The sequence below is a fragment of the Anopheles coustani genome, chromosome 3 (assembly GCF_943734705.1).
Source record: "Anopheles coustani chromosome 3, idAnoCousDA_361_x.2, whole genome shotgun sequence".
In the NCBI taxonomy this organism is placed as follows: domain Eukaryota; kingdom Metazoa; phylum Arthropoda; class Insecta; order Diptera; family Culicidae; genus Anopheles; species Anopheles coustani.
Window position 1 is genome coordinate 27,081,094 of NC_071288.1, and position 22,995 is coordinate 27,104,088.

The window sequence follows — 22,995 nt, forward strand, 5'->3', positions numbered from 1 at the left end:
CCCTATGGCTCACTGTATCCCGTCAGCTCGCGGGAGATGGTCCAAAGTTTTTATCACTCCACGAGCATCACTCCATTCTCTGCCAGGAAAGCTCGAGTGCTAGTGCTAGAGGAGCCCAATGTGGCAAGATCCCTCCGATCGAGCATATATTATGCTTCGTATCCATGCACGTAAAACTCCGAGCCAATGCCGTCCGGTAGGCCGTTTGATGATGTCTTGTTGGTTTTTGGTCACTCGATTCACAGATGGCCAGAAGCCACACAGACTGTTGCATCAAAAGCAATAAATAGCAAACAAAACATGCTCGAATCATAGAAATTAAAACACGGGCGCTATGCACATGACACATGCACATTTGGGTTTTGCTTCACATGGCACTGGAGTGCATGAAACGGTGCTTCTTGTATCATGATTACCAATTGAAGTTATTTTGTCCTTAGTAATCCTTTTTTAAAGTTTCACTATCAAATAAAATCTTAGTTTTGTTCTAAATGCAGAAACGGCATTTCAAAGATAAGATTGATATATGATTAGAACACATTCCTTGTAAATTGTTTCAATCGTTAACGGACCTTGCATCCCTTTTGACATTTGTGTTTGATGATTATTTTCTCACCGGTACATGTTCTTCGAAAAATATTGTAGCATCGCACTAATCTCACTTTGCTATGAAATTTTTTTAATTGACCATATTTGCAGACCAAACAACCTCACATTGGGTGAAAGCTACCTTGAGAAGAAGCAAACGATTCATCCAGACTGGAATAGAAAAAGTTTTTCGAAAAGTTATACTAGTTCTTACTCGCTATAATCCCAGTGAGCACGTTTGCAAGCCGCTTGAAAACGGATTATCTACTTGGTTAACCTTCTTCTGGATACAATACACTGTTAAAACATTAACATTATAAAATTACATATGATATAAACGACTGTGTTCAATTTAAAGAGACCGAATCCAATAAAAACGGGCCATGTTATCTTTACTGTCACGCACGTTTTAGCACCGCCAGAACTTATTTGCTTCCGCTCGGATGGTCGGTTTTTGTGAATCTGTATATTTTTATGCTTCGCGAGCTTGGCATAATTTGTAACCGACCCTTTTCATCGTCCTTCCATGAGGTGGGTTGTTTTTTTTAAAAATAACTGTTACCCATTTAATGTCACCCAGAAATTTTCGTTCGCTATTTCAACAGCAGCATGGTGAAGGTTTCTGGTGAAGTCAACTGGGCCAAGTTCAATACAAACTGCGTTCGAACTGGCTCGCGTGGAGGAAGCGAATGGAAATGCGTTTGTATTCTTGGCTCGTGGGAAAATTCTTTCTCACAGTACCATCCATTTGGAGGACAGTTGTCGGAATGTAAATCGGACGAGCGTACTGCAGCGAGGGTATATCGAGCATACCCCAACCATTGCGACTTTGTGAACCGGCACTAGTTCGAATAAGGAAGGCGTCCTTTCCAACTGCGACTGCGGGCCCCATGGTGCGTTGTTGAGTGGAGTTTGTGGAAACCCACGCCTGCGAACTCCGGCAGCTTCTTGTCGTAAACTAGCGTAAATGTGATAAACGATTCAGGCTTCTCCCGGAAACCGAAAAACGCGCGAATCCTTCTGCCAGTGAACTTGCTGAACGATGCTACCATTTGCAACAATGCTGCTGTCGGTCCCACGTGGTCGGATTGTGCTGTTCTAGTTAGTACCTTTTTTATTGTTTAGTTTCACAAAGCCAATGAATCTAACCCAACTTGCGCGCAGTGAACCGTGTAGTTGGGAAGGGAAATAAAATTTGAACGAATTACGGAGCGGCAAGTTGAAATGCTACCACAACTTTGTACGGTTAGTGTATGTTTTAGCGTGAAGTTGCTGAAATGAAGTTCGTTCATTGTGCTGGAGCACAAAAGCACGTGGTAGTGTACATTCTTGGGGCATGCTGGGAAATAGCATGAACTTCATTTTAATTTACTAAACGGAAGGTTGGGTTTAACATTTCATTAAAAGAGCTGACATGACTTTGTTTCGTGTAAGCTATGGAAAACAGGGTTGATTTTATCAAGAACGTATTTGTTCATCCTTACTATGGAACCGTTTTGAATGAGCACGACATTTCGACCTAGAAAGTAGCGTTACTCAACACAAACGGTTTTTGCTCAGTCTGCAAGTAAAGCCTAACCAACTTTTTAATTCTAATTTCCCAGATGTTATTTTGGTTGAATTTTTTTAGATGCTTTGTGCTCTGTGTTTTATTTACACATTTGCAAATATTTCTAATGGTAACATGTACGAAACCTACTTATGCTGCCAACATTTCTCATCACGTACATCCCAAATATACGAACTATTAAATTGACGAACTAATTTATTTCATGCCCAAAATTATTTTATTCGCTTTTGTGTTCGATTGATATTGATTTTATGATCCTTTTATTTGTGGTTTCCCTTTCAGGATACATTTTCTCTAAAGGCCTAATTTTGATTTCGTGATATTTTCCAGCGTTCAATTCAAGCGTGACAGGTATTAGAACAATCAATCACGAGGTGACGGATAAGAAAAACAAATGAAAACCATGTCCAGGTGATTGATGTGGTTTTTCGATAACCCAAAAGGATAACTTCGTTGGAGTGAGCCCTTTGTCTGGCTGCTGCTTTTGAGAAGCTGTTGAATGAAATTTGAAAGAAAGCACCGTGTTTTGACGTTGTGTTAGATTGTCGTTTTTCCTACCACCCTATTGAAGGCGCGGTTAAACCAAGGACAAGGAAAAATCGTTGTATCATCTTCTAACAGTTCCGCAAAAAACCGCTTTGCAAATTTTCCTCGTTCTCTGTGTCTTTTCCTGAGAATTTTCTCGGGCTTTAGTAGCCAGCACTGCTGAGTTATTATTTATACTCTAGCTAGCACGGATCTGAAAAAGAATGCGGTATATTAAAGACTCTGCCATACGGCATAAAATTTAATTTTATGATATTTTAACATCACGTATTTACATAGTTGTTTCTTCGGATAATGAAATATCTTGTTATTGCAGTGAAGAAAACATTGGCCGAAAAAATAGCATTTTGCCACCTCGGTAGATTATTGAAAATTAAAGATGAGCTAGAAATTAAAACAAACAAGATTCGCTTCAAAGAATCTTAAACATACACTGAAGGTCAGAAGTAACGTTAGTCGGCCCGCTTGCGTATCATGCAGCATAACTTAAATAATAATCGTCTGTCTATTGGCACACTTTTGCCTCTTACCGGAGGCTATCTTTAATACTTTCCTTCAATCCAACTCCACTCCCCAAGCGCCCACCGAAGAGAATCGGTAAAAGCTGACTGGCTGACATTAGAAGGGCTCGGTGACGGGATCACTAATCCAGTGAACAATTAACCTCGGTGCTGCTTCCACTGCGATATCATGTTTTTCCGGGGCGCAAAACGACGTTACTGGCGAGTTGGAAAAGGGCCGCGGGGGAAAGTTGGAAAAAGAAAGAAGGAAAATTAATCCGAACGGTCCGGAACAAAGAGCCAACCGTGGTCGGCGGCCGAACATACCACCCAGTACACTAGCCCACCCACCGGTTGCCACCCATGCTCGTTGCTCAGCACCCTTTGGAAGGGATGTGTTTTTTTTATTTTCAGGAAAAAATGCAATCCAGTGTCATGCAATGGGTCTGTTGATTGGATGCTGGATTCCAGAACCGGGTTAGCTTGACAGCATAACTTCGCTTATTTTTAACCAGCTCTCCAAGAATGTTTTGCACACCCTGCGTAGTATTACGACATTCTTGTTTGACTTACGTTTCGGTTTTTCTTTACAGCTGTCTATTTGAGTTTAAATACAATTTTCACAACATTCTTCAATGAGTCAGTTTGTTCAATTTGCTTTATGATCTTAGCAAAATAAACTAATTAAAACAATGCTGCTGACCTGAAAATACCAACATCAATCCATTACACCCGCTATGAACTTTGTCTTATCTTTACTATCATATTTATTTTCTTTTACAGTCCAACGGTATCTTCAAACATCCACAATGAAGACAACAAAGATTAAACACGCAGTACGATTGGTGTAATACTGACAAATGGTTTGAGGGTCGAGTGTTTCACTTTTGACCTTATACGGACAGCTGCAAGTCACTTACCCTAATTCATTCCGGGTTTTCCCCGATAAAACGAGGTTGAAGCTTGACGCTAATCAAAAAATTCCTGCAAACGAATGTTTTTCTTTCGCCGTAAGTATTCGGACACAAGGAGTAGGAGATGTTAGAACAGCAGTTGTTTTTTGTTCCTACTTGCGATTTGTTTTTCGTGGTGAGATCAAACACGATGTTCCGTCCACCATGTAATTCACCGAGTTATACTTTCAAACGAGTGGGTAAAAACAACGCGACTCTGACGGCAATTAGCTGATGGACAACGGTTTTTGTCTTCTTTTTCACTTTTTACAGTTTCTCACGAATTACGGTCACAAACCGGATTCAGTTGGAGGATTGCTGAGAATGGAATAAAAGAACCAGTTCGTAGGAATGGTTAAGCCCTGTGGTGATAATGATATGATGGGTACGTTCGGTGATATGGGTACGTTCAACTTTTTTGCGAGACGAACAGGGTTGATGCCTGGTTGCGTGGCACTTTTGAAATGTTCTTCGGAATGGATTTTATGGATTGGAAAAACTACATCAACGTGTGATGACTTTCTACTTTCTGCTGTGCAGGTGATGATTCTCAAATCTAGTACGACTGTTGTATTTCCTTATAACAGAGGATTGTTTACCAGTCACATGTCCCTTACTGTGATATGTGGTCGTATGGTGATTGGAAATGTTGGTATTAGATTGTGTGCGCTATCTGCTTATACTGCACCGTAACATTTTTCGCACTTGCAAAAGCTTTTTGTTTATTACTTATGTCTTGTTATAGCTTTAATTTTATCTTATTCTTTCATTCACCCAAGTACTACAACTATTACTATTAAGATTATGCACTTTGCAAAGTTATATCTCAGTGAGTTGATGTTTAAAATCAAAACTAAGATTTTTTTTAGTTTCGTTGAGTGTTGAAAGTTGAGGAGTAAAAAAATGGTTATATGTTAATAAAAATAGCTAAAAAATAATGTTTTTCGCAACTTTTATATATTTTGTTAAACTTTAGTCCCATTAACTTTCGCAACTCCCAAATTTAAAATTTTTTAACATCAAACAAAGATAGAGATTTGATAACAGTATAACATATTCAAAATAAATATTTTCCACAAAAGATTGCTGATACATTTCAGTGCACAGTGATTATTTGATAATTGAATCTTCTTAGAGGTTTATTTTTTATTTCCGAAGCTGTACCAATAATCGTAAAGTACAATAATTTGAGCGTGGCTCGCTTCGATTATCACCAGCCATCTCCAACGAAAGAATTTCAATCAATGTCAACAAGCGCCCTATCATTGTGTTGAAATTTATAAATAAAAAACACAACCAAGAAATCACACGAATTCCTGATGTAATAGGATATCTTCCGCTTGTGCTGGTTGATCATTTGCCACACGACGCAACAGGCAACACTGGGGAGGGTGGGTTGGTGCAGCACGAAAGCTTTAGCGATCACTTTCAGTGTCAAGTTCAAGACGTGACTGACAAAAAAAAATCAAAAAAGAAAAAAAAACGATGTTTGTCCACCCCCTGGGGAACGGTCGGGGATCGGCGCAACTCCCAAACATAACTGCACGGTTTTTTCCCTTGTTTTGGTAGGTTCGTGTTTGTCCGCCAGATATACTTTATTTACTTTGGGTTTCCATTTTCACTCCCTTTCTCTACCTTTTTCCACCTTTTCTACTGCATCTTGGTCTTCAAAATCCCGTGCCCGTCTGCTTCATTTAGGGCCAACAGTCGTCGCTGCTCGAATGCAGTATTTCAAAGTGTTTGTCTTCAGCACTTTGGATGCTGGGAGTGATGGTGGGGCGACTGGGGAGCCACGCCACGGAACAGCAACACCTTCGGCCGGTTCGGGACGAAAGAAACAATTTGTTCCACGCCGTGTTCTCATCGCGGCCATCGGGATCATCATTCTTTCGGCTCGTTGGCATGCCCGGGAGATCCCATGGTAATGTTATGCTTTAGCAGCTTTTAACAGCGAGCCGTTTTTTGCCTCTTTTAAGTATTTATTTTTTCCTCTTTTTCGGTTTCACGACCACCGCGGGAGGGTGTTGTTCGCAATTGGAATTTATCCCCCCAAAAACCGAACCCTTGGGAGGGTTTTTTTTCATCGTTCCGCGGGTTTGTTACTTTTTTCACTTTCAACATACTTTTTGTCCGAACTCTTTTGGCCCCATCGTGGCGTGCTTGGGCTGGGAAGGTTCTGCGCGGAGGGGCGCGTTCTGCGATGGAATGTTTGGGGCTGCCGTGCGGACCATCGTGAAAAACCAAAAAATAAATCTACAACATCATCCTTCAGAACAAGCATTCTGTTTACAGTCCGCTGGCTGATGATTCTTTCTTCAATTTTCAGATTTTTTTATACCGTCATCGAAAAGGGTTCGATTACCTGCTTTGGAGTGGATGAACCGGGTGCGATGGCCCGGCCTGTTGACACTGTCACTTAGAAGCGTGAAACGGGGCGAAGAAAGCGCCGGTAAAGCCACTCCAGGTTGGTGACGTTTGCGTTATGTTTGCAGAAGCAATTTGAAACCCTACGAAACACACACACAAACGGGTTTTATTTTCACTCTGTTCAATTCAATGTATCGACACATTGGATCGCGGAAGGAAACTCTCAAGAAACTAATTTCGGGATAGAAATGATATGACGGACAAGATATGGTTTAATGTTTCAAACATTTCTCCATTTTCATCTTCATTCGGTTATTCGGCAAGATTGATTATTGCCCCCCCACCGTGGGTCGATCGATCGACCATCTCGGCCAGAGAGCATCAACTCTGAAAGCAAACATCTGTGGTTTCGCGATAACACTCGTACACATGCTGGCAGCACATTTGACCTAGAACGGTTTATTCGCGAGGGGCCAATTTATGCCTTGGGTGCGCTTGCCGATTGCGTGTTTCTTTTTTTCAAGATCGAGCACCAACCGGCGGACAGCGAGCAATCCGGATCATTTCTTTCGTTCAGGTTCTTATGTAAGCACAGCGGAAACCCAAATAACATGATAACCACGTTATCAACGTTCAGTTCAGCTGGTGCATTTGCGCGCTAAATAGGGGAAGGTGGAGCAAAAGGCACCGGTAGGGTAAAATGCCCCGGTAAACGCTCGACCTGTCGAATGACGAAATTTGCATCCATAACTGACAATTTTTAACATCTTATATTGAATTATGTCATAATGCGTTACATCATATAATGCTCGGGTCATTTTGTACCACATTTTTCAATGGTTGTGTAGATTACGCTTTAGTAACCATCGGTGATTTATTATGTTGTTTTTTTTCGTCCAAAATGTACAGAAACTTTGGGTATAATTCTCGGATAAATTGCAGAAATATAAAATTCCACTTCAGTGGTGCATATTGCCTCACATTACCTTAATAGGAATTTGATTGCAGAAAACAAAAAGCAACATCTGCAAATTTATTATCAGGTTCAGAGTCTGGCAAAACTACACAAGAGAAAGAAAACGCTGTCCAGAAGATCCGGGGTTTGATCGGGCGAAACTGGCATTGAATTGCCCTCAGACGACCTTAAGCAAAACTGAGTTTTGTCTTGCTTCGACCAAAAATCGTATAAAAAAGCCGGCCCGAAAAGATCGCATCTTAAAGTGGATCATTCAATCGTCGTTGCTGGTGTTCGCCTGGCGGCAGTATCTTCCCAAGGATGGTGACGAAAGGAGTTGCGGTGTTTAGTGCGATCGTTTTAGGGTGCTTCTTGTGCGGAGTGCAAGGTAATACTCTAGTGCTTAATGCACCGGGATTTGGAACTTTGTCGTAATGAATTTCTAACTTTTCGTAACACATCGCAGGTGTTCGAGTGGCCGAACAAAGTGAGTGATTAGAAAATCCGGTACACTTTACCCAACCAAGGGTTAACCGTTTAACTTTTTTTCATACATTCATGGTAAACGACAGAATGCCAGGAGTACATCAAGACCATCGCCTCCCTTAACCCCGTGCCGGTTGACCGGACGAACGAGTTCGTGACGCAAATAAACGGAGTCCCTGCGAAGGAGGCCGAGTTCCCGCACCAGGTCCGACTCGGCCAGTGGTTCTACGAGGACTACGACGATCCGAGTTTCATCGTCCGCTGCAGTGGAGCTCTGATCAGTGAAAACTACGTTTTAGTGTCCGGTCACTGCGTTTGGGCTATGGGTGATAAGTATGTTTCTCTTGGGCGCCACGACTACACGAAAAACTCGTCCCTACCGGAGGTACAGATCCAACATGGGAAAAATAACTTTATAGAGCATCCGAACTTTAAGCTGCAATCGGCGTACGACGACATCGGGCTGTACCTTTTGACAGAGCCGGTTAACTTCACCTCCCACATCTATCCGGCCTGTCTCTGGACGGACGAAAGTCCCCTGCAACTGAACAAATTCACTGCAACCTCGTTTACACTGGGGAAGTTAGGTACGTTGCAAAGCTTAGGTCCTAATTTCCGGACGTAATTTTCATGTGCTTTTATTGTAACAGAGAACGACACGGATGACACGCACGTGGCGAAGCTCCTCGTAAATGTAATCCCCAATGCTGAATGTGACGCGGTATATGTGAACAGTACCTATTTCGATGACGGTCTGACCGACAACCACCTCTGCGTGGAGTCGCCCGTTGAGTGGAAATCGGCCTGCCAAGGAGACATGGGTGGTTTGCTTCAAACTCTTGAGAAGGATTCGAAAACGGTCTACCGCCTGTACGGAGTGGAGACCTGTGGAAATGACTGTACGGAAAATCCTTTGAAGTTTTCCTACACTAAGGTTCAAAAGTATCTAGATTGGATCGAGGAGATTGTCTGGGGCGCCTAGAACACCGACAGATCTGGCGAAACTTTTGATACCGGAGACCTTTTCTTGAATGTTGCTTCCGAAATAGCTCATATATTGAATTTGTCCAGCAATTGCTAAGCAAATAAACGTGTGGTTATATATAACATTTTTCTTTACTTTTTTGGGGCGAATCAATTCCTTTTCTATTATTTGGATAGAATGATGTATTGTGTATTGTATTATTTTGAAATTCTCATAGAACATCACAATAGTCATACCGACCGCCATGGAAGATGAAATCCCGCAAAAGAAACAATGAAGTAAGCCCATCGCGAACAATTCATGTTTACTCTTGCTGTTGTTGGTAACTGAGTTTGGCATCTATTTAGTTCGCGCTCACGAATCCAGTTGAACGTCAAATGTTTACTTACGGTTGGCCGGTGTTTAGAGAACAGTCGCTTAAATTTAGATGGGCTCGAACACGGTGTACCTTAGCTCGGGTTATTTTGCACCACATTTTTCAATGGCGTATGGAAAAGAATGGTTTTGTAGATTATGCTTTAGCAAGCTTCGGTGATTTATTATGTTGTTTTTCTTTTCAATCAAAATGTACAGAAACGGAGGGTATAATTCTCGAATTAATTACAAAAATTTAAAAAACTTCGCATCGGTGGTGCATATTGCCTCACATTACCTTAATACGAAATTGATAGCAGAAAACAAAAAGCAACATTTGCAAATTTATTATCAGGTTGGGTCTGGCAATGCTACACAAGGGAAAGAAAACGTTGCCCAGAAGATCCGGGGTTTGATCGAGCGAAACTGGCATTGAATTGCCCTCAGACGACCTTGAGCAAAACTGAGTTTTGTCTTGCTTCGACCAAAAATCGTATAAAAACGCCGGCCCGAAAAGATCGCATCTTAAAGTGGATCATTCAATCGTCGTTGCTGGTGTTCGCCTGGTGGCAGTATCTTCCCAAGGATGGTGACGAAAGGAGTTGCGGTGTTTAGTGCGATCGTTTTAGGGTGCTTCTTGTGCGGAGTGCAAGGTAATACTCTAGTGCTTAATGCACCGGGATTTGGAACTTTGTCGTAATGAGATTCTAACTTTTCGTAACACATCGCAGGTGTTCGAGTGGCCGAGCAAAGTGAGTGATTAGAAAATCCGGTACACTTTACCCAACAATGGGTTAACCATTTAGCTTTTTTCCATCTACATTCATGGTCACACGACAGAATGCCAGGAGTACATCAAGACCATCGCCTCCCTTAACCCCGTGCCGGTTGACCGTACTAACGAGTTCGTAACGCAAATAAACGGAGTCCCTGCGAAGGAGGCCGAGTTCCCGCACCAGGTCCGACTCGGCCAGTGGCTCTACGAGGACGACGATGATCCGAGTTTCATCCTCCGCTGCGGTGGGGCTTTGATCAGTGAAAACTACGTTTTGGTATCCGGTCACTGCATTTGGGCTGTGGGTGATATAAGTGATGGGTATGTTTCTCTTGGGCGCCACGACTATACGAAAAACTCGTCCCTACCGGAGGTACAGATCAAACATGGATCAGATAACTTCATACAGCATCCGAACTTTAAACTGCAATCGGCGTACGACGACATCGGGCTGTACCTTTTGACAGAGCCGGTCAACTTCACCTCCCACATCTATCCGGCCTGTCTCTGGACGGACGAAAGTCCCCTGCAACTGAACAAATTCACTGCAACCTCGTTTACACTGGGGAAGGCAGGTACGTTGGAAAGCTCCTAATATCCGGACGAAATTTTCATGTGTTTTTGTTGTGACAGTGAACGACTCGGATGATACGCACGTGGCGAAGCTCCTCGTGAACGTAGTCCCTAATGCTGAATGTGACGCGGAATTTGTGAACAGTACCTATTTCGATGACGGTCTGACCGACAATCACATCTGTGTGGAGTCGCCCGTTGAGTGGAAATCGGCCTGCCAAGGAGACATGGGTGGTTTGCTACAAACTCTTGAGAAGGATTCGAAAACCGTCTACCGCCTGTACGGAGTGGAGCCCTCTGGAAATGACTGTGAGGAAAATCATTTGAAGTTTTCCTACACTAAGGTTCAAAAGTATCTGGATTGGATCGAGGAGATTGTCTGGGGCGCCTAGAACACCGACAGATCTGGCAAAACCTTTGATACCGGAGACCTTTTCTTGAATGTTGCTTCCGAAATAGCTCATCCATTAAATTTGTCCAGCGATTTCTAAGCAAATAAACGTGTTGTTATATATAACATTTTTCTTTACTTTTTTGGGGCGAATCAATTCCTTTTCTATTATTTGGAGAGAATGATCTATTAGGTATTGTATTATTTTGAAATTAGTTTTGAACATCACCGTCCGTCATATCGACCGCCATGGAAGACGAAATCCCTCAAAAGAAATAATAAAGTAAGCCCATCGCGAACAATTCATGTTTGCTCTCTTCAAAAGATCCCCAACCATACCCTCGCACGGTCTTCCATCGGTAAATGTTTTCCAATCCAATTCACCCGGATTCGCTTCGGCCACAAACGGGGTTGATGATCGCTCTGCGCCCCATCGTGATCGGGCGATGTTTTTGGGTCGCGCTGATCGCGCGATCTTGAATCGAAACGGGCCCGACGAGCCGGCGTTCTGATGACCGTTCGATTTTCTTTCATTCTTTCCACCCAGCCATCGCCCGACTGGTTCCGACTGATGTTGGCTTTCGCGACAGAAATGTGACATTGTTGCGCAATAAATTCGAAAGAAAGCTAACGGGATCGGCCTTTAGTGGAATGTTCTGTTTTTTTTTTATGTATATGTTTTGTGTCCTCGGCAGTAGAATCGTGCAGAACTGGAGGATGAAGACGATAATAAAGTATGCAAATTGTGAACCGAAATGAACAGCACTTGGACGATGTACAAGAGCACACAGTAAAAGAAGGACTCCGTGCCTAAGGTATGTTATGTTCTTTAAATCTGATGGTATGACGATACGGGGAAAACTTATATATCAGGTTATTAAAACATCAAATCAAGTTGGATATAAATTTTCATTCGTGTGGTAGTAAAGATAATTCTACGATCAACATTACAAAATAAACTTGGAAATGCATTCAGTGAAGTGGTTCTTAAAAAAACATGAAGCATCTAAGGCAATAAGAAAAGAATATTCCTCGTTCAAAAATGCAGCTTAAACATCGCAAATTAGCATACAACCATCGGAAATCTCTTCACTTCGGGAGAAACGAACTCACGGCATCCGAACCGTGCATGATCATCGCCCAGTCTATGTTTGCTGTTGATGTTTCGAGCGCGTACATGGTGAACCTCACCCATGCCGCAAGGTTTCACAGACTCCCGACTGCTTTCGAGAGGCATTGTTTGCCGATAAAAACCGTAAACCACCACCGCCTGTGGAGTGAAACGGACGAGAAGCTGGCCGGCAAAGCTCTTGACTTTCGTCCCGGGCACGAGGGCCAGCCACGGAGGCCAGAATGCATCTTTGCCGAGGTACTCACGGCACAACCACACCAGAACGCAATAACGATAATGCTAATGCTTTGCTTTCTAGTTGTTTGTTTTGGTTTTCCACATAAAGTCGCCTTTTTATTTTATTCTCTCGCGCACACCGCACATCAGCTCGGCCATGGGGTGGCGTGGCCAAGCTTTTTGGTGCTGCCAGAACTTGCTGAAGGTTCCATGAGAAGTTTTCCAGCTTCACCGGCGTGGCGGTGGATTTATGCAGCTTCGTCGGTTCCATTCTTTGTGCACGTTTGCATTCGTTTCGTACGTTCACACTTTTTTTGATCCCCTACCTTATCTCTAGCCACTTTTAGTTTCCGGTGTTTGCGGGTAAGTTTGTTCCATCTGCGGGTGAAATGTTCCGTAGATATGCTTCCTCTTGCACCGGAAGCTGGTCTTGTGCCGCCATGCAGCTAACAAGAATGTCAATTCTACTCTTACTTTTACGACTTTTAATGCAGCTTCTGACGTAAAAGGTTTATAATTTGAAGCACACTGTAGTAAGGAGGTTGTTTTTGTTAAAAACAAACATTCCAATATTTAATAAAATTTCACGTTGCTCATTTAATGGGGTTGGAAATATTTGGCTTTGATTGGTAGTGAAATAACCAGAGACTAACAAATTCAGTGAGTTTCAAACCTCCCATGTTAGTGAGCAATCAAGCTCATCAATTTAAAGAACAAATCTTGCTGGTGCACAAAAAGGAGCATGCCAGTGCGTTAAAGAAACTAAATCGCGGTTAAACTGAATCTCGAGACTGGCCAACTGCCCAATGCATCCCTCAGGGTGGAAGATGCGCCAGCGTTTGTTTTACAACCGTACTCGGCGAGAACGGAAAAAAATCACCGCATGTCAAACAGGTATAGAAATCAACAGGCAGGCGTTCAGAGGAGTTAAACCTGTACACGGTGATGGAAAAGGGATAGACTTGAAAAAAAAAACAAATAAATAAAGACAACACTGGAAGGTGGAAAGAAAGAGAAAACGAATGCAATCTTAAAGAAGTTAAGATGTGGAGAGAGATATAAGAACAAAAGACGAAAAAAAAGCTTCAGTCGGCAAGAAGAAAACTATCGAAAGAAAAGTCAACAAGCTAAAGCGAAAATCTTGCGTTAGAGAACGAAGGAGAGAATAAAAAAAGAACAGACAAATGGAGGCAACGATTGAGCGAGAAAAACGGCACAAAAACACCACCTCACGAAATGCACACTGTAAATTATACACACTCACACACACACATACATTTAAACACACATCTTCCGTCTGGTGGAGGAGAAAAACGGTGATCCGCAGACGGCAAGCTGGAAAACAATCCCGACGCTAAGGATGGGCCGAGATTCAAGGAATCGCCGTGGCGTTGATCGGTCGGCAAAGGAGCGAGGGGGAAGGGGGGGGGGAGAGAAAGAGAAAGAGCACATCTCTACTTGTCCATTCCTTTTGGCCCTTCGTTCCATGGACGATTCAGGTTGCGATCGCTTGATCGTGGCCCAGGTGAGAGGAAGAATGGAAGGAAAGATCGACGAAGTTCTGGAAGCAAGTCAAGGAAAGCTGAAGTCATCTTCAACGGGCCGAGGAACGATGAGTGAGTGGCGAAGGTGATCAATATCTGGAACTTCAGTGAGTGAGATGAGATCTTCAAGAAAAATCTCCAAGCTGCAAGCGAAAAGGAGGCTGCGGATTTGGCAGCATCTTGCAGGATAGGAAACTAAAGTGAAGCATTTTCGTCGATTTCTGACGAAGATGAGCAAGTGATGACCGCGTCTGCCGAGGATCGGGTGAGTCGGGTTTTCTGCTGCCCGACCGGAGTGAGGGTTGAGAAGGAAACGGATGGACCTGTCCGGTGTGCAGAACTCTCGCGGCGCGTCTTCGCGATCGGGCGTGCGAGGTCGAAAGGGAAAGAGAGAGAAAGAAAGAAGACGCAGCCCGCAGGCCAGGTAGCGAACGGAATGCAGGAAAGCAATAAAACGAGCGGGAGAAAACGTCCGGGGACGCCAGCAGGCTGCCGCATGGGCGAAGAAGATGCGCAGATACGCGCCCATTTGTCGTGGAGGGGCGAGGAAAGGGGAGGGGGTTGTGGTAAGGTGGCAAACCGCGGGTGCTCCCGGGGCCGCGAGCATTCCCGTTTCCCCATTTCTCCCGCGTGCCCGGGATCGCCTCGGCGGAAATGAGTTAACCGGGACCGCTCGAGCCAAGCGACGATCAGTTGTGCAAGATCGTCCAAAGAAGCGGGTCGCTTTTCCGTTCTAGTGCTGCTCCGCCTGCTGTTGCGTTGAAAGTTCCCGGTGACCTGTGGCTGGCAGAGTCGAGTTGAGGCGCTTTGTGGCGAACCCTGGTGTGCTGGTGTGTTGCGACCGACTAGTGTGGCCGAAGCGAACAGTGTGCGCACCTAACCAAACAGCGAACGCGTAAGTGCGCTGAAGTGAATCATTTTGCCCCGCGTGAGGACCTCATTCGACCACTGAACCCTTGTGCGTAACGAAGCGACCGCCAGAGAATGAAGTCCATCATTTTGTGTCTCGTGTTTGTGCTGGCGTACGCAGGAGGTAAGTCTTCACTCATAAAAAGTGTCAGTTGTGTTGGTTTCCTTTTCAAACAGGGCTCCGTTTCGCAAAAAGTGAACAAAAGCACCTTAGTGCCTCGAACAGTTCCCAGGAAGTGATCTATTTAAGGGAAGGAGAAAAATGCCATTTCCATACCTAAAAATGAAGGCTATGGAACAAAACCTGCATGGTATTCGTCTTGAATGTCCAGGCATGTCCTTTGCCGCAACTTTATTCTTGGCTTTTATATTCCTCTCTGACACCAATGTTTCCCGATATGGAGTGACTTTTTCTGATTGAAACAAACTTTCTTCACTCCTTTCTTCGATCATGCCGAGCGGAGTTGATACCCCACACTACCACAAAAATACAAAAAAAAACCTAACAAGAAATGAAATGAACGCCAAGACATTTCCATATCCGCCGCACCAGTCCCGACTCCGAGCGGAATAGTTTCCGTTCTGCCAGAGAAGAACTGCAACGGTTTCTTGCTGGCCGGATGTCGCTAAAGTTAGTCATTACGATGCCGCCGCACACTTACGGCCGTGTCCGCCCTGCTCTCTACGGTGCGTCCATTTCCGGGGACGGCGAGGCTCCGTGCGGCGAGCCGGGCATCGGAAATTAAATTTATTCTTTTTTAAACACAAAACGGACACATGCCCAGGTTGTGGAGGTGGACCATAAGGTGGAGGGGAAAGGTGTAAAGAATGAATCTTAGTTTCTTTCTCTGACCGTGGTCTCTTCCGAACGCTGGTGTGTTGCGTACGGAATCGCAAATGAGGCTGGTCTGACAATGGCTGCATCGAGGTTGGCTGTGAAACTATGATTTGTTTGACGCTGTTCGGCATGGAAAGGCTCTTCTAGGTGTTGGCAGCACTTGGCCATTCAATCTTGCTCGTCTTGTACGCGATTTGTAGCTCATTAATTAAACAAAAAGGAAAGCGCAACATAAAGGATATACATTCCTCCTATCCACCGTCACACTTTGTAGTGTGGAGTGGACGGAAATGGATCCGTTCTTTTCAACCGACGTTCAACTGCTCTATTGCTTACGCTCATGGACAGGAACGAAACACACGCCAAACGGTGGCACAATCGTTGTTGTCGTCGTGACCAACACACCCAAGTCAATCAACGTTCAACGACGAATTCAGCACAGCGGAGGGACGAAAGAATTGGCCGGTGGAATGAAATCACCACACGACGATGGTTAACGATTGTGAAGTTAATTAAAATTTCCATCCGCACGAGCAGCTCCAAGTCGGGCGCCGGAAGGCATCAAACCTGGCCACAATGGTTCCCGTACGTACCGTCGCTGCAAAGTGTCCATTGTAAGCGCTACATCCGCGGTACAGTTCGCAGTTCCGGTACGGAGGTTTCCGTGTTCCGTTCTGACAGCAAACATCCCGAAACGGCAGCAGAACTTTATCAAGCGAGGACCACACGAGTCGTCGAGCAGTCGAGCAGTTAATGAAAATTGCACTTGTCGTCATGACCGTTCTTCTACCAGCTTTCGTGTGGTCCCAGAAAAAAAAAGGAAAACTAATGCTATCGCTGGCATCAGTTTTCAAAATCCCTTCTCCTTTCTCCCACAACAATCGTTCAGCTAATGGAACAACTTGCTGCATACGGCGTGCGTTATGCTAATTGCTGTCAATCGCCCCCGGTGGTCGATTCCTCGTTTAATCTTTCGCAATCTAGCCAAACGGTTTTCCACCGACCGAACGTTTCCATTCTCGCGGGAAGTTGCCAAATTGCATACCAACAGTTCGTTGCTGATTACATGCGACCACCGATACCTGGCGATCATTAAGATGCGGTGGGCAATAGAAGAAACAAAGCGCGAAAGTCCAAAAACGGTAATCTAATTGACGTTTCCCGTCCGCTATCGGACAGGACGATGCTTTCTGCGCTTAATGGAATGGCACTAAAAACTTTTTCCACCTCACGGCGATAGTTACAAAAAAGGGAGCCGTTTAGCGCAGCGTGGAATAGTTAATATTAACCGATGGGTTAGCATCTTATTAGGTTTTCCTTTGGATGACTTTCTTTTCTACTTTGACTGTCTCGCTTGCAACCAATATATCGAAGGTAAAAAAGGTTATTTGTTTTAGGTTTGCAACATAAGCTCTGGTAAATCTATGTCCAACGGCAAACAAAACGATAGAACCGAAACGATGGGTGCTTCACATCGGATCCCACAAGTTTAGCACAAGTATTAGGACCGACAAAAAAAAGCAGAAAGATAAAAACTGGAACAAGGAAACATAAATCATCATGGCAAATATTCGCCGTTCGGCCAAACCAAATCCACGTCGGGGCATCTTTCCCATATCAGTGATCATCACCGGCATCCCTCCGAAATTCATTACAAACCCATCGGTTCGCACCGGAGCCGATCCGAGCGTTTCCGATAGGTCGATTTGTATCTGGTGCTCAAAGGTTTGTTTATATTTCCTGCCAGATCCGAGACCTTCTTAGCGCGGCGTGCCGACGTTGGTATGGCCGGCGTGCGGCTTGGCTTGTTTGCTTTACGATCAACTTTTCGGGAAGAACCCGTTCGGGTCGATCCGTTCTCACCGGAGCCACTTTCCGGGGCCTCCAATCCCGGTGAAGGTAAACGAAACGGGTGGTGTAGGAGGGATGAGGAAGGGGGAGAGGGAGAGGATGGCACAAATAAAACCGTTTCGTCTGGACCCGACCCGGTACGGTCGTCGTCCGGTTTTGTCCAGCTTTCTGCCTTGTGCCAGCATGCCGGTAAGCCGGTTCTAGCGGATCATTTGCATATGGAGGGCCTATCGGGAGGCTTTTATGACATTTTCCCAGGACGGAAAAAAGGGAAGAAAATAAATAAAAATAATATAAAACATCCGTTAGCAATGAATGTGAATGTCTTTTTTTCTCTCCGCTGTTTTTTTTTCGCAAGCCGGGGATAAGTTGACTCGGCCGGAAAAAGCCAAACGAACCATCCCAAGCAAAGGCAAATGGAGTGGAGATAACGATGTTAAGTGCAGGAAAAAAAAGAGGAAAAAACGCCATATTCTCTTATTCCAACGAATGGATTCATCGGTTTGTTAATCGTTTCGAACGCTTCGAGATCTCGAAGCATAAAAACATATAAATTGCAATTTTCCCGTTATTCTGACGCTTTCAACCGCGCGCTGAAAAACAAGCTCGGGTGGAACAAACCGATGCGGGAATGCCTTCCATAAAACCGTTAACGGTGTGGGACTTAACAGAAGGCTTTTTTGGGGTCGCCCGATTGCGACACAATTCGGCGCACAATTTGCACAGCCACCTGTAAGAGCCATACCGCACACTAGCTCCCGACAAGCGGGCCACATTTTCCGACCGCAAAGCTGCCGGTTCCTACTGATGCTGAAGTGCGTTTTCCATGCAGCCCGCATATTTCTCCCATTCCGCGAGCTGGAGGAAAGAAAACGACAACAAAAAGGCAAGCTCCAACCAATCCCAAATGGTTCCAGCTCCATTGGAAGCTACTGGGCTAAATGTCCCCGTTTTGCCCTGGCTTGGCCTGGTGGCGCGTCCCAGCGGGCTCATTAGAAATTCCCGGCGCACAGTTGAGTCAATAAAACGCAACTGTACATTGCCATTACCGGCGGTTGGCGACTTTGTCGGACGTGGCGACGATTTGGCGGGATGTTAGGAAAAGAAACCTGGCATAGCATAGAACCCATGCACGCCGTTTTCGTTCGACCGAAAGCCGAAACTTCCTACCCTAAAGAACGTTTGCTTTGGGCATGCATTTGCCGCACGGCTTAATGGCGATTGAAAAGTAGAACCAGTGATGTGATGGAGCCCACTTTGCTTAGCGCATACATGGCGTACGAATCGTTTCATATCCCGGTCAGCTTTCGACATTTTATTCTCAGCGTTTGGCTCGGAGTTTGTTTTGGTCCCCCGGGCGTGAACCGGTTCCTGGGCGGGTCGTCTGCCCCGGGGGGGAGACGAATGCGGCCTCACGTCACGTGAGGGGATAAATAAACCCGCCACCGGGAAATCGGAACACTTGAAACCGAAATGCCCCCCCATTGGGGAAAAGGCTGCCTGTCTGGTTTGGTTTACCGTTAGACGTTAGACCAACTTTTTCTTCTTTTAATCCGTTAGAATCCTCGATGACGATTCGATTAATTCCCAGTCAAGCGCAATGAACGCTGAATCTCTTGACATCCTTTCTCTCCACACCGCTTTCCAAGCTGACCTGGACGCGGGAGGATGATGAGTGGGTCACACTGTTCGAGCGTGTGTCTTTTCCAGTCACCGAACAGAAAGTCCGTCCGAAATATTATTTTCCCTTTGGTGAAACAACATAGAACAATAAATCTTCCTTCTTCGGAGAACGAAAAGAACGTGCTGTGATGGATTGGGTTTTCCCTTCAAATAAATGAAGATAAAATCAAATAAAACAGCAGAAAAGACCAAAGTGATATCAAATTCTTTCGGCAATAAGTAGGCGTGCGTGAAGGAGCGCTGATTCGACACGGATAGCGCGAAAAGGGAACGAACCGGATGGATGGCCTACGGGAAACCGGAAATGATCGTTTTACTTTCCCACCCCACAACCATTCGATCTCTTTCCCGCCCGCGAACGATGATCTACACCGTACGGGCGTAATGTTTCCATAATTCATGAAGCCTTCAGGGTGCGATGTATACTTTGCGGTCGTGCCTTTAAACGACGATGGCTTTGCCCGTCGTTGGGTTTGCCCTCCTGCCAGCCGTGGGCGTACTTTGCGTGCGTTCGTGCATCCCTTTTTTTGTGCTGTCGCACGCATAGCAACGGATGTACCGAGACCTGGAACGGGATAAAACCGATTGGAAGCGATAGATCTGTTACTGTTTTTCTTTCCATCGAATGGCGGTTTTGTGAAGGGTGAAACCTTCGGGAGTGGTGTCTGGCGTGGTAAAGCTATCCAAAACATTGCTAAATCAAATTTCAATTTATTTCCGACAGAAGATAAGCATTTCTTTCGGTAAAAGTCTTCATGGATTACATATTTTCCACTGTGCTATCATTCGTGTTTTCAACAGGATAGGATTTAGAGATTTTATCATATCAAATAGAACGACGTTTTATCATATTACGACGTTTTTATTCGATATTCCTTTATCGACCAATCGGCAGGTAGCTATCAAAATTGTGTTAAATCTTAAATACGTTCGTGTTATTTACACTCAAATTTTATTTTCTATACCAGTTATTTTTTTCTGAAGCCTAAACTGGTTGATAAAATTTTTAATAACAGTCTTCACGCGAATCAATTTCCAATTTATTTCCATCAAAGGAAATGGTTTGGAAGGTAATAATATGGAGCCCTTGATGGTGGCACATAAATCATCTGTACCATCAGGACTCAGCAGTTTATGAAGGACACTGTCTGGAAGCGGTGGCTTAAGGCGTATTTATTTTATTGCGGTTCCCTTTATTATCGTCCTATATACTGTTGTGTTCGTTCATTGGAAAACGGAACCGTTTCGTCTGGACGACCACTCCTATTGTCTGCTTTGAATTTGGAAATCGAAGATGGAGACGGGTGAAAAGAACATTTTGTGCCAAAATGTTCCATTCATCATTTTCCCACGGTGGATTTGTTGGCTTACCAATGGTCGTTATTTATTTGGATAATACTTAAACACATTCGCTCTTGAGTAGAAGAAATTGAAGAGTATTTTTATGATTAAAACCACATGCTTACTAACAAAACCGTTTAAAAATAATTTATATTTAACTAAACAACTGTCTCCCATATTGTAAACATTACGGGTGACCTAGGACGAGGGACAGTTTTCGCGTGCGCCCACGTCCAGAAAATCGATTTTCCATTATCAACGTGCAGCCAGCATGTGATTCCTAGTTATTCTGACCAAATGATTGCACATCGGATATAAAACCGTGGGCAATGAACAGGGGAAAAAATGGACAACAGTTGACACATAATATTTGCTCCTCGCCGGAGAATAGCGTCTCGGTTTCCGAAATCAATGTTTGTGCTGTTTCCATAGTTGGCAACTGGTGCTTTTGCGTGTTGGGTTTATTGGAGCGTAATGCCCGGCATCTCTATCAGATGGTGCTCAATCCCGGAACATTCGGTTGCGCAGAAATTGATATTGTTATCCCCATATTCTAAACATAGAGCATCACGCGCGATTGTTTACAGATTTTGTCGCTCGCAAGCGATGGGGCGCGTCCAACTGGCGCCATGGCGTTCTTCCTAGAAAGGCGAAAATCCAATATCATCCTCCCATTCGGCGGATGTTGCACGGAAGAAATGAGCGAAAAACAATTTTAATAATTTTGGTTTTCTTTTTTTCATATTGACTACTGACGGCTTTGATATCGGATGAGGCTGGAGAACTCACCATCCCTACTAGTCTGTGTGTGGGTCGCGGGATGTAGTCCCGTTTGGCATACCAACAGTAATCCTCGTTCGTTGAAGGGCCTCTATCCCTGCAACAATCCGATTACGACCACTTGATTAAGCGCTCGTCGGATGTGCAGCGCCGCACGTTTTGACTAGCGTTAAGAATGGAAAGATTAAGTTTCCACCCGCGATGGCATTTCTCCATCGAGGCAACTGTCTGAGAATGAAAGCTCAGCTGCTTAACCGCTGTGTGCGTGTGCCTTCTCCTCTTCCGGTACCTGGCGATATTCCCCGAAGCGGATAAATATAATATAATATCGTATGATGACGACAGCCCCAAAACCAGTGGATGTAGACAATAGACGAAACTATGGTATGCGAAAGCAGTAATATCCCGGATACACACAGGAGTTTACACGATAACGTCATCTGCTTGACGAGTGGGTAGGGAGACAGCTTTAAGGACATCATACTCTTCCAATTTCCCGCTGGCAAACAGCTGATATCCGTTGTGGCTTTGAAGCCACATGTGTTGGTGGTTTTGATGGACGTAATGAAATATTATGCAATATCTAGTGCCTAACGATAACGGCATTTGCCACAGTTTACCTAAGCGAACACTCCCGCTGGGCACAACGCGTTGTGTCGCTATCAGAGATCGGCGTGTTCTGCTCCTGAGCGGGGAGCATGAGTATATAGATTTCCAGTCGGCACCCTGCTGTTCCCGTGCAGTGCAATTTGACTAACGCAATCGTCCTTCTTCGCTCTTCGTTCGAACAGGCCAACGGATCACCACCATCCAGCTGGACGGTGTGCAGTATTTCATTAGCCGGATGAACCCGTACTCGCCGGAGTTGAACTACTTCCTCGCGTACCAGTACTGCCGCTCGCTCGGACTGCAGCTGGCGTCGTTCGAGACGAAGGAGAAGGTGGAGTCGATGACCGAGTACCTGCAGAACGCTGGCTACGGCAAGTACAACTTCTGGACGTCCGGCAACCGGCTCGGCACGGGCATGTTCCTCTGGATGAGCACCGGTCTGCCGTTCAACGCCACGTTCGACTACTTCGAGAAGTCGCCCGAAACCGTCGGAATGGACCCGCTGGACCACAACAGCAACACCTCACCGCAGCGCACCGCCCGCGACAGGTTGGTAGTGGCCCTGCTATCAGAACGCAGTCCACGTTCAACGGAACTCCGGTTGTCTAACCTTCGTTTTCTATCTTTTTACCTCAACAGCAGCAGCGGCCTGCAGAAGGGTTGCGTGCACCTGAAGGCCCCGAGCCTACGGTGGGCGCCGGAGGACTGCTCGGCGGTGAAAGACTTTATCTGCGAGCAGACGCGATGCTACTACTACAACTATGGTAGCATTCCGGTTTCGTCCGCGCAGGGGTAAATATTGCCTGACTGACTGACCGCCGAAGACACAGAGCGCCAAGAACTCATATCTTCCCACCCTAGAATTTCCCAACCTTTCCCCAAACACACCTGAACCTGCATCAGTTTACTAAATGACCTGTAACGCGCCCCCTTTACCCAAACGAAAATTGACCAAAATGCGCCAGAAACTAGACCTCGATCCTTGTGAGACTATGACAGTAATGTGTGGACGCGACCGAAAAACGTGTAACGCATGCGATGGGCGGCAA

The 22,995-nt window shown here is 44.9% G+C and overlaps 3 protein-coding genes across 3 annotated transcripts; all 3 read left to right on the forward strand.

Moving 5' to 3' along the window:
- The first annotated feature begins 7,800 nt into the window (after window positions 1–7,800).
- Window positions 7,801–8,947, forward strand: LOC131258683 (serine protease snake-like). Its single transcript, XM_058260051.1, has 4 exons — window positions 7,801–7,867; window positions 7,946–7,966; window positions 8,052–8,552; window positions 8,616–8,947. The coding sequence occupies exons 1-4, from the start codon at window positions 7,801–7,803 to the stop codon at window positions 8,945–8,947; spliced, it is 921 nt and encodes a 306-aa protein (XP_058116034.1).
- A 943-nt stretch (window positions 8,948–9,890) lies between these two features.
- Window positions 9,891–11,044, forward strand: LOC131258690 (serine protease snake-like). Its single transcript, XM_058260063.1, has 4 exons — window positions 9,891–9,957; window positions 10,036–10,056; window positions 10,145–10,654; window positions 10,713–11,044. The coding sequence occupies exons 1-4, from the start codon at window positions 9,891–9,893 to the stop codon at window positions 11,042–11,044; spliced, it is 930 nt and encodes a 309-aa protein (XP_058116046.1).
- Window positions 11,045–14,919: 3,875 nt separating this feature from the next.
- On the forward strand, window positions 14,920–22,742 carry LOC131258782 (C-type lectin 37Da-like). Its single transcript, XM_058260160.1, has 3 exons — window positions 14,920–14,968; window positions 22,129–22,495; window positions 22,586–22,742. Exons 1-3 carry the CDS (start codon window positions 14,920–14,922, stop codon window positions 22,740–22,742), a joined length of 573 nt encoding a protein of 190 aa, XP_058116143.1.
- Window positions 22,743–22,995: the final 253 nt, after the last annotated feature.